This window comes from Alligator sinensis, unplaced genomic scaffold (genome assembly GCF_000455745.1).
Source record: "Alligator sinensis unplaced genomic scaffold, ASM45574v1 scaffold389_1, whole genome shotgun sequence".
Taxonomy (NCBI): domain Eukaryota; kingdom Metazoa; phylum Chordata; order Crocodylia; family Alligatoridae; genus Alligator; species Alligator sinensis.
Window position 1 is genome coordinate 2,655,575 of NW_005841951.1, and position 11,344 is coordinate 2,666,918.

General features: G+C 44.1%; 1 protein-coding gene across 9 annotated transcripts in view; it reads left to right on the top strand.

Moving 5' to 3' along the window:
• Positions 1-11,344, top strand: part of ACVR1 (activin A receptor type 1) — a 118,435-nt gene that overhangs the window by 93,102 nt on the left and 13,989 nt on the right. For 8 of the 9 annotated variants that reach the window (XM_025199936.1, XM_025199935.1, XM_025199934.1 and 5 more), the window contains 3 exons: positions 1,179-1,454; positions 5,688-5,750; positions 5,859-6,056. In XM_025199936.1, the coding sequence (XP_025055721.1) occupies positions 1,179-1,454; positions 5,688-5,750; positions 5,859-6,056 (537 nt within the window). The remainder of the gene's footprint in view (positions 1-1,178; positions 1,455-5,687; positions 5,751-5,858; positions 6,057-11,344) is intronic. The other variant, XM_025199933.1, reaches the window with a different exon arrangement.

Sequence of the window (11,344 nt, forward strand, 5' to 3'; positions counted from 1 at the left end):
CCCTGCCCAAGGGCCAGCCCCCCGTGCTGCAGCCTCTTGCAACCAGCTTGGAGCTGCCTGTGCCTGCTCCGGACAGCCCCGCACAGCCTGCAAGTGCCTATAGCATGGGGCGCTGGCCATGGGGTGAGTGAGGGGCCACTTTTCCCCACGCTCAGCACCAGTTTCTTCCCTGCTGGTGAACAGAGGGTCGGGGCTGTGCTCTGCCCTCCGCCTGTACCGCGGGGCTGGGGGGGCACTGGGTGTGAGCGGGCAGGAAGCCAGTAGGAGCATGGGGCCCGCACTGGTGTCCCAGGGCCAGTGCCGGTGGGGCCCAGAGAGAGGTGACAGGAGCACGGGGTTCCAGCTGGGAGGGACTCTATGGAGCCGGGCCAGCTCCCCCCTCCCTGCTGGTGCAGCCCAGCCCAGCTCCATGGACCCCTGCCAGCCTGCGCCCTGCTCTGGGCCCCACTGGTGCTGGCCCTGGAACATTGGTCCCAAGACAAAACTGGGTCAGCGGCCCTCCACTCAAAATAATTGCCCGCCCCTGGAGTAGATGATAAGCTTTTATAGTGGAGTGCAGTGCAGGTTGCTATCTGCTTGATTGGTACTTTGATTGTTTTTCGTTAAAGAGTCAGATTAAGAGGTATGTACCAATGAAATGATTATAATTGTGTTCAGGGTGATTAGAGCTATGGAGTGATGCTTATTTAATTTTGGAAATCTAAATAATATTTGATCTGGTTTTGATTATTGTAGCAGACAAATGCTGAATCGGTTTGTTCAAATTATTAGGAATCAAAGCTACAAACGTTATATTTATTGTAATTCCTCTTGAAAACAAACATTATTTGGTAACAACCATAAAAATGTAGCAGTAGTGTCGCAACTAAACTTTGAGAAGGTGAATGTTCTTAGAGAGCTTACAAGGTTCCTTGGGTGAATTTGATATCTTTTATTAGACCAACTTAGAAAGCTTATTTGCATGTCCTTTTTTGGGGGCCTACAAATAAAACTTTACTGATATAATTCACTTAATCACAAAAATATATTTAAGACTTTTTCCTTTTATATTATTTTTTTCCAAAGTGACATTACAGCAGAAGACTGTTTCAATTCTGATTTTAAATGACAAGAACACTGTAAATGACATTTTGGTCATTTAGACTTGGAAGCTTTGAAATCTAATGTTGTCTTTTCAGGTTTTATTGCTTCAGATATGACCTCCAGAAACTCCAGCACCCAGTTGTGGTTAATTACACACTATCACGAAATGGGGTCTTTGTACGACTATCTACAGCTTACAACGCTTGATACTGTCAGCTGCCTACGAATAGTTCTGTCCATAGCCAGTGGTCTTGCACATTTGCACATAGAGATATTTGGGACACAAGGGAAGCCTGCTATTTCCCATCGGGACTTGAAGAGCAAAAACATCCTTGTTAAGAAAAATGGACAATGCTGCATAGCAGATTTAGGTGAGTTTTAGTGTGCTAACAGCACAAACTGCATGTTCCTTATGTAATGCATGTCCCTTAAAATTGCCTAAATCTGTGTTTTGGAATAGCCTTGAAAATGATGACTGCCACTAGAGGGCATGTAGAAGTTAGAAAGTAATCTGTTCCAGGTGAATAAGTCTAGCATCACTTCTGATTTTTGCAAGCATCTTCAATGTTGGATTAATTCTGTAGTTAGTCTTCATCAGTAAATAAAACTTTTAATTTCATAAATACTGTCTAGTTCAGAAAATGTGGTGGAATATTATAACATTTTTAAAAAAATCAGTTGGATCATGAGGGTTTCTTCTTTTTTTTTTTTCTTCCTTTTTTGTCATTTGTTGAGTGCTTCCTTTTGAAATTCAAGAGCAAACAATACTTTAGAGTTTTATCCATCTCTGGAGTAGTGGGAGTTAGTCTGGGCTGGGATCTTACTTAGAATAATATATTTATGTACTTCTTGCCCCAAGGTATTTTTTGTTGTTGTTTAACAACTTAATATCCTGCTGGTGAAACATTGCTGCTTGCAATGTCAGACTTGACTCGCTGACCTCAGCAGGTTTGATCATGCTTCATAGAAGTGAAAAAAGCACTTCCTGAATAACTGGTGTGAATTTTAAATTAGGCAAATGCCAATGCTGAGACGAATTAAAGCGAAGTGGCTCAATAATATGCAAGATCTTTTGGGATGAGTATTTCTATTTGAGCAAGAAGAAGCTAAAAGAAAAAAGAGGGTAGAACAGTCCTTTTAATATTGTACACTGAATATTATGAAATAATCACCTGGACTCCAAACACATGGAAGGATATTTCTTAGGAGGATATATTTTGCATAAACCTCAATATCCTAGTGACCCAAATGTAGAACAGTCAGGATTGGTGACTGGCAGAGCACTGTAGGTGCCTGCCACTTTAAGGGCCAAGCCAAGTGGCCAACAGGAGCTTCATTGTGGCAGCCATTTTTGATCCATGGCTGCCTATATAAACAGGGCAGTTTGCTGCTGGCAGGCCAGGCAGTAACATAGCCTGGCTGCAAGGCTGCTTGGAACATCCTGAAGGTAAGGAGGGAGCTGTAGGAGACGGTTTGGAGGCTCCTGGTCCTGGGCATGACTTAAAACTGCATGGAGTGGGTGGCCTGGTGGGGCTCTCAGTGGTGCGGGAGCCCCTAGGAAGTGCCAGGCCAGTGATCACCCTGGTGAAAGGCAAGTAGGGGCGCCTTAACCCCAGCCCTCACCTTTGGGTGGGCTATATAGCATCTGAGCAGGGTAGGCCAGGTAAGCTTCTGGAGGCGCCTGAGCCTGCTGGGGGAGTGACCCTGCAGGGCCAGGCACGCTTCCAGGAGCACCTGAGCTGGGAATGGGGGACCCCAACCTATAAGTGCCGGCAGGAGGCGAAAACCCCGCTGAGGCACTCGACTGGTCAATGCTGGGGCCAGGACCAAAGGGTCAAAAGGGCTAGGGGCTCTCCGCGACGGACGCCCATGAAGAGCTAAGGAGCACGGGGTCCCGACTGGGCCTGAGACAGGCCCAGGGCTTACGGAGGCCAAAGGTCCCCAGGGTTGGGGGCCACAGCTAATGGGCGAAGGCAACGGTTGAGCTAAGTGCCTGATATGCCATCTGCGAGGCTTGGGCTGCGGTGTAGGGATGGAACAGAGCTGCGGATAGACCCCCCCCCCCCAATATCAGGGTGTACAGTGGGTTGCCTGCCACCTTAATTAACATTATTAATTACCATCAAGGTGTGGCAAGTGAGATTGGTGGGCAGCATGCCCAGAGGCAGGTGGGAAGCTAGCTCGGTGGCTAGCCAGGGACCTCACCTTGCCACAGTGACTAACATAAATGCAGTTGCTGGTGAGTAAATGACAACTGCATTTCCACAGGGTTGGCTCCTCTGAGGAAATAGCAAATAGAAAATGGATAATTTGATTTATTTTGCTTTTGACTCATAACCACAGTAGTTCTCTGTTCATGCTTTCTGTACTAGGTTATCTGAAAATGTCAAAATATACTGCAGGTGGTAGGCTGGTATTTTCACACCAAGGTGGAATGGAAATTACTTTTTTTTGCTGTAATATATTTTATAATGGTGAGAAAATGGCTATTTATATGAAATCTCAGGCATTTATTTTTAGGGCATTCTTCTTCATTCATTTTCTCTAAAGGAGATTAACTAAAGAAGGTATTGCGCATCTAGGATGAATTAAGTCCTTCTGGGTGCCCATCCTATTGTTAATTCTTTTGTGGTTTCTCTCTTCTCTCCCCCCACTCCTCCCCTACACACACACTTCCTTTCCCTTTCTCCCTGTTCCGAGGTGAGTGTTTTTCTGTGCCTACCTTTTTAGCAAGTACTCTAAGGCAGTGGTGCTAACAATCTGAAAATTGTGGTCAGATAAAAACTGAATGCAGCACAGCTTATGATAGCTTTAGAGGTGCATTACGCAAATCCTATTCCAGAACATGGTCAGTAAAGCAGTGACTTAGGTAATATAATGCACTACATATGCCAGTGAATCAAATTAAGAGCAGGTTCTTTAATTCTTTAGACAAAAAAATTGTTTTGACATGTGCACATTGCCAAGTCTTATACATTAAGTTAGCTCCATTGGATTGTTACTCAAGACAGGTAGATTCTAGTTTATACTTAATAGAAGTGACAAAAGAAATCCATAACCAAAATGATTCATAGTAATGCAATAGCTTTCTATTACAGAGCAGAACAAAGCTTGTGCATGCTGAAGGGACACTAAATGCCAGTTTTCCTGAAACCAATAGCAAATCTACCCAAGTAGTTATATTATGTCTCCTCACTGTTTAATGACTTCCAGACAAAATAGTCCATTGTACAAATGATCCCAACGTTAACCTATTTAATTCATATTTGTTTTTGGAGATGGAACTGGTACAGTTTTCAAACTTTTCTTTCCTTCTTGCCCCTAACACATTCCTTGTCAGTCTGTAGTAATTTGATGCCCTGACTAGCACTTGGTTTCCCCCAACTCAGATTAGCACCCATGTTTCCTGAGGTGAAAAACAAATGCATTCAAAACAGTGCAATATCTCTAGAGGTCAAAAAGTAGTACAAATGCCACCATGTTGAGGACCCGTTTACAAAACCGTTGTCCCCTGACCTGGTTGCAAAACTGTTTAGCGTGTAGGGTAGAATGAGATTGACTTGTGTCCCTGAACCTTAAACTCTTGACCTGTCAGTCTATTGGATCTTATACAGGAGAAGCCTGCATTTTGCCCAGTTTGGATAGAATGCTAATCAGATTCCTCAAACTGTTGTGTTCCCAAAGTTTACCGATAAAGTTGCTCCGTTAAGTTTACCTCCAGGATTCAGAAAGGATCCAGTACTACTACTGGGGCTGAGAGAGACATTAGCTGAAGAACAGACTTGCTATAGTAGCTTCTTCAGTAATAAAAGAGAGAGAACTTGCTGTGCAACTTCAAATTGACTTGAAATGCACTTAAACTGCAGGAAAGTATTTGCAAATTCTTGCAGTGTGAAGCAGAGACTGTTTTGACAAAAGACTCAGGAATCCAGTAATGATCTGGAGTTTAACATTTCAGGGGTCTGTGGTAGAAGCTTTATAAAGATGTAGCTAAAATAAACTCCTGTTAAGTGGTACGTGTTGCTCTTCCAGAACTGGGTGAGGAAGTCGGGAAGAGTGTTTTTATTATCAGTAATGTCATACAGCTATTGCTGTTCAATTTGGAATGATTCTGTTTACCATGGGAAAACTGGTGCTTTGTGTTCCCAAATTTACTATAATTTAGTCTCTCACATAATGTTCCTTGCTTTAATATTTGGAGATATGTGCTAACCAGGTAAAATGGTTTTGGCTGACTCATTTCAGATCACTTTAAGGATGTTTACTTTTCACCATGCGTGCATGTGTGGCCTTTTTTTAAACTCCTGGATTGGTCATGCAGTATTTTTCTTCTTCCTTAGCCACAGTTCAGACGCATCCACCTACCCAAAAGTTCCATAAATACATATAAACTCTCGGTAGAATTGTTTTTTTTAAGTAACAGATGCCTGGCCTTCTGGTTATACGTGCCTAGAGTAACGATGACATCCAGTGGCTGCAAAACACTTAGTCCTTGAAATGATAATGCTTTATAACAGTGCAATATACATGGGTGGAGGTAATCTTTTAAGAGATAGTTGGTCTAAGTCTATGGTCAAACTGATTGTTTTTTTGCTGTCACGTAGCAACTTTGGAGCTGACACAGCTATTCTTTGCACAGCTGCACCTAGTTGATTGCTTGTTTTCAGGTAACTTTTTGGTTTATGGAATGTGTATATATCCCTTGTATGTAGTTTGAATTCACAGATACCCATAATACAATAACAAATTTAACGACAGTGCTTTCTATGATTCAGGTCTTGCAGTTATGCACTCCCAAAGCACTAATCAGTTGGATGTGGGGAACAACCCTCGTGTGGGTACCAAGCGTTATATGGCTCCAGAAGTGTTGGACGAAACCATCCAAGCAGACTGTTTTGATTCTTATAAAAGGGTTGACATCTGGGCTTTCGGACTGGTTCTCTGGGAAGTTGCCAGACGTATGCTTAGCAATGGTAAGTATTTGAGGCCTGCTTATTAGGACTGCTTTTAAAGAGAGGTAAGGAAATAGAAATTTAGCAGAAAGCATTTGCATCTCAGTACATATGTTACATCGTACTTCTGTAAAGTGTTTCTTTTCCAGTTGCTTGAATTTCTACCCAGTTTGAAGATCTTGGCATAGTAAATACAGTGATACAAGTGTTTGCCAGTTTTGGCTGGGCTGATGTGAAAAGGGGCTTTTGATGAATTCCAAATAGAGGATGAATTATTTATCATTTAAGTATTAATCGTCAATTTCAATTAAAATCTTTAAGCTGAGAAGCCTTTTGACCTCTTAAAGGTAGGCTTACACCACCTTTATTCCATACAAATGTTCTTTTAGGTATTTATTTTAAGTGAAAACTGGTAGGAAATCCAAAGGAGAATATAAAGTAGACAAAGGAAGTGCCAAGAATGCAGTAATATATTTTACATATATACTTTAGACTAGGCACTGCAGTACTTGTTCAGAGTACAGTTTCTGTGGAAAAGAATTCCGGTGACTTATTTTTGCTGGGAACACTGCTGCATTGGCAAAGGAATCTGAAGCAAAAGGCCAGGCACGTTCTTTATGCCAGAGTCATTTGGCGACCTAAAGGAATTGCCTACCTTTCAGGCGTCCCTGCCACAGTTTCTGAACCTGGCTTGGCTGCTTGGTTCAGAAGGAAGAGGGCAAACTTTGGCTTTATTGTTTTTTATGAATGTGGGGAAAGTTGATGTTCTGTTTTGCTGTAACCTTGATAAGCATGGGCCTAAGTTTAAGCATTAAGTACCTTTCTGAATCTACCTACATTCTCTGAAAAAATTCTGTATGGTTTAAAGACAAGAGATGAGAATTTTGATCCCTTAAATTTTGTGGGAGAAAAAGATACTATGGATGAAAGCTGTTGTCTGGGAACATAAAAGCCTGTAGCTGTGTAGCAAGGTATAAGTATTAATTTTGATTTGTACCTAATCCTATTGCTGCTACAATTGATCAAAAGGCTTGTGCGGTCAACAAAATTCCCTTTGTTAGAGGAAAAAATATGTTCTTAACTTGTTGTTTTGTATTATCATTGTGCCTAGGAACCCTGGTCATGGATCAGGATCAGTGAGGGTGCTGTATAAATTCAGAAGACAGAGCTTATATTCTAGGTACAAGATAAGGGATGAGAGCAGACAGGCAAGCACAGGGAACAGTGGGGTGATGTTGGTCATTATGATGGCAGTAGCCATCTGAGGCATAACTGGTCAGGTTTGCACCCTAGGCCAAACCTGCTGTATGAGGTGTTGGAGCCGCAGCTGCTGGCGGAGCTCTTGTAGCACAGTAGCCAGTGGGTTAACAGAGCCCTACCATTGAATGGTGTCACCAGGCATGATTAGAAAAGGTAAATATGGCAGTGGAAAGGCAGCTGGGTAGCAATACCCAAAAATGGCTCTGTTAACCCCCTAGCTGCTGGTTTCCTTGGCACATACACCAGCAGCGGTATCTGCCCTGACATCAGAGTGAGGCTGCCTCAACCCCTGCTGCCGCCACTCTACTCTGACTGCCTGGGCAGCAGCCATTCTGGTGCCCTTTCTTGAGTCAGAACCTGGGGCTTGAGTCCTATTCATCCACCCCACATTCATCATTTATACGGGTGGTAGCTGTAACACCATCCATAGCCTAATGCTTGTAAAGTTCCTTTTAGATATTACAGTATTGCAAAAAAAGAGTTTTAAGCAAGCATTCCAAAAAAGGGTACTGAGACAGCTTTGCGGATGTCTACAGGGACTCCTGCCAGCTGTAAGGGGCAGCATGGGAGAAAGCATGAAGATGCCTGTTGGAAAATCAGACCAGTGGAGGCTGGCATTGTGGAAGCTGACCCCTTAATACCGAATGAAACAAAGGTGGGAAAGAAATGGATTATGAAGGGTTTTGGAAGTGAAGACTTATGTTAACTAACATGTAGCAACATGCTCGGGCACTGCTCCCCCCTTTGCTCTTGCTGCTGTTGCTGCTGCTCCTGTTCCTTTCTCCCAGCTTCCTCTGTCTGCCCGTGCTTCAAGAGTCAGGGGGGCACAACCTGCAGAGGGCGGACCTGTAGAGTCCATGGTCCCCAGCCACTCAGAAGTTAGACAACCAAGTCTAATGCACATGAATACAAAAATCTGTTGGTCTTCACTAGGATTTTGCCCTATTGCAGTATGTGTTAACTAAGTAGATGAACACATTTTTGTTCTTCCATGTCCTTATCCCCCTGTTAATTTTAAAAATATTAACTTAAGCAAGTTTAAATGTGCCATTCACAGCAAGTCTTTTCTGCCAGTTTGCAATCCTAACTATAATGTAGGTAACAGCTCTTTTATCAAAGTGTCTTGTTCTAATCAGGATGAGGGTTGGTGTGACAGTTTTTAATAACCCTTAGGCAGCTGGTTATCTCCATGTACTCTAAATGCTGCAAAGCTGGCCAAGGCAAGGCTCCTCTGAAGTTGTGGCTATCATGGGAAAATTCCCCAAAGCCAGATTTCCCTGGTTAATTCCTGGGAGCCAGAGAACTGGCCCTAGCACCAACCCCCCCCCCCCAATACCACATTGTCCCTGTGAGCTAATTTATTAAGCAAAGCAGACTTTCAGAGAAGAGTACAGCAGATAAGAATCTATGACTATTGGATGTCCAGAATAAAGTCTTTTCAAAAAGCTTGAAACCTTGAGCAGAATTCTAACATGGAGAATTCTTCCTTTGGAGCTGTAAGCAGGATGGGCTAATTGAGTGGCTCTGTTGCTAGTAATTCTTCATTTCTTTAAATCTGCCAAAAATAAATAAAACCTGTTCCCATGGAATTGAATTAGAATCCTGTGATTAGCTCTAGAAGCAGCACTCGTATTGCTATCTGAATTTCAGCCATCTTCTCATTAAGATCTGTATTGTTCTGCTACTGTGGAGAGGGTGATAATTAGAATTGGGACTTCTTGCTTCTTTAAACACTTGGCTGTTGAACCATGATACATAGGTATGAAGTGACTGCAAGAGATGGTTAACTAGAGAAGTGAGAAAATGATAGTAAAAGAGTTGTGACCAGTCCCCTTTTGTGGTTATAAAGAGGAGAATGGATCCTTTTTGTCAATATTTTATTGGCAAACTTTTTTAAAGGAGTCATGGAGATTCAGTAATTGTATTTCTCAATATTTGGAAACTCTGGGTTGTAGTTCATGTCATTTGAATGTCTTGAGAATTCAATCTGTAACAATGAGGTTGTTATGCTCAGCTTTAAGTTATGAACTTTGTCTGAAATTGCATATTTTTTCTTAACAATCTCTGAACATTGGGGATTGGGAATCTAATTACCAACTGCCTTAATGAGAGGCTTGTTGGATGGGTAGTAGTTTAACCAATTGTGCAATGGGTAACACTACCCAAGACAAGGGGAGAAGCTGATATGCATGAGTTGAGAAAGTGTTGGCCTCAATGTGACTGAGTAAGCAATGTTGCTAATAGCTGTTTGACAGGATCGACAATACTTAAGGTATACTTCACAGTTTTTTTGGTTTTAACTTAACCTGTCAGCCTGCCTCACAAAGAAACTCAATCAGGGTAGAAAAGAATTCAATCTGAAATTCTTTAGTTATATGTAGGAAGTGTTTTTAGTTTGTATAAAATAATTCTTGCCATTTTAATTTTAACAAATTTAATTAAATTTTCATCAGATCCTTTGTGAATAGTTATTTAAATTGGTGAAGAAACAACATGTATCACTAGTGTATTAAATATCACCTTATAAACTACTGTATCGGGATACATGTACATTGTTATGTCTGTAGCCTGTATCAAGTCAGTCCCAAGGCCACTGCAACCATTGTGGGGCACCTTAGATGCTCTAACAACCCTAGTTGAGTTGTTTTGCATGATTGGTGTTTCTTCTCCAGGGTGGCACCCATCTCCTCTCCAGGTATTGGTGGCTATTGGCTCACAAGGAGCTCATCCACCCTTTGACAGGTCTTGCTTCTCGTCCTGCTGGGTATCCACATACCCTCTTCACTTAGGCAAGCCCACATGGGAGCACTGGTTTAATTGCCAACAGCTCAACCATGGAACAGGCTGTACTGGCTTACATGGTACCAGATAGCAGACCAAGAGAGGCCTGGCCCGACACTGGCAATCTGTATAGAATCATAGAAAATTAGGGTTGGAAGAGATCTCAGGAGGTCATCTAGTCCAAGTCCTTGCTCAAAGCAGACCATCCCAACCTGTATTATTCCAGCCAAGGCTTTGACTACCTGGGTCTCTAAACCTCTAGGGACGGAGATTCCAAACCTCTCTGGGTAACCTGTTTCAGTGTTTTACTACTCTCCCAGTGAGGGAGTTTTTCCTAATATTTAACCCAGGTATAGGCTACGTTTTTTGGCCAGAGTGCCGAAAACCCCCACAATGCCTACCTTGGAAGGTGCCAGAGTGCCAGCATGCCAGAAAAACAAACAAAACAAGGGCGGGGGTACATGGTAGGATGCCCTGCTTGTGCCCCCCAGCCCTGCTTGTGCTCCTGCTGCCCCTGTCCCCCAGCCCAGGCTCCGTGGCTATCAGCAGCTACCCAGAGCCTGGACCAGCTGCAGCCGGGAGGCTGCAAACAGCTGCTGCCTCCTGGCCCTGGCCTCCAGGGAGGCAGCTCCCTAGCTGCCTCCCAGCCCCAGACCAGCAGTGCTCCCTAGCTGCCTCCCACAGCACATACCGGCAGTGCTTCCCAATGTGCTGCCCTCACATGCACTGCACTCCCGGCCCTGCTGCCCTCCCCTGAGCTCTCTCAAGCGCAGTGTGTGGAGGGGCTGCGCAGGGAAGCTGCTTGCTGCTGCAAACTCTGCACTGCCCAGGTCACACTTCCCCTGTGTGCACAGGAGCAGCGTGGGCAGCACGCAGGGTTGAGCCCCTCGTTGCTGTCCCCGCCTGCAGGGTAAGTGTGGCCAGGGGAGCTTGGAGCGGCAGACAGCTTTTTGCGCCGCCCGCTGTGCTCTGCATGTGCTGGGTTTCACATGCTGCTCTGCAGAAGCGGCAGTAAGGGCAGCACAGTGAGGATCATTGCCAGTATCTGCTGCCTCCCTAGAGCTCAGGGCTGGATCTGGGGCTGGGAGGTAGCTGGGGCCAGGAGGCAGCAGCTGTTTGTAGCCTCCCAGTTGCAGCCAGCCCAGGTTCTGGGTAGCTGCTGATAGGCACGGAGCCTGGGCTGCTCTCAGCAGGGCTTCTGTCATCTCAGCCTGCTGCTGGGAGCAGCCCAGGCTCCATGGCTATCAGCAGGTATCCTTAAACCCGGC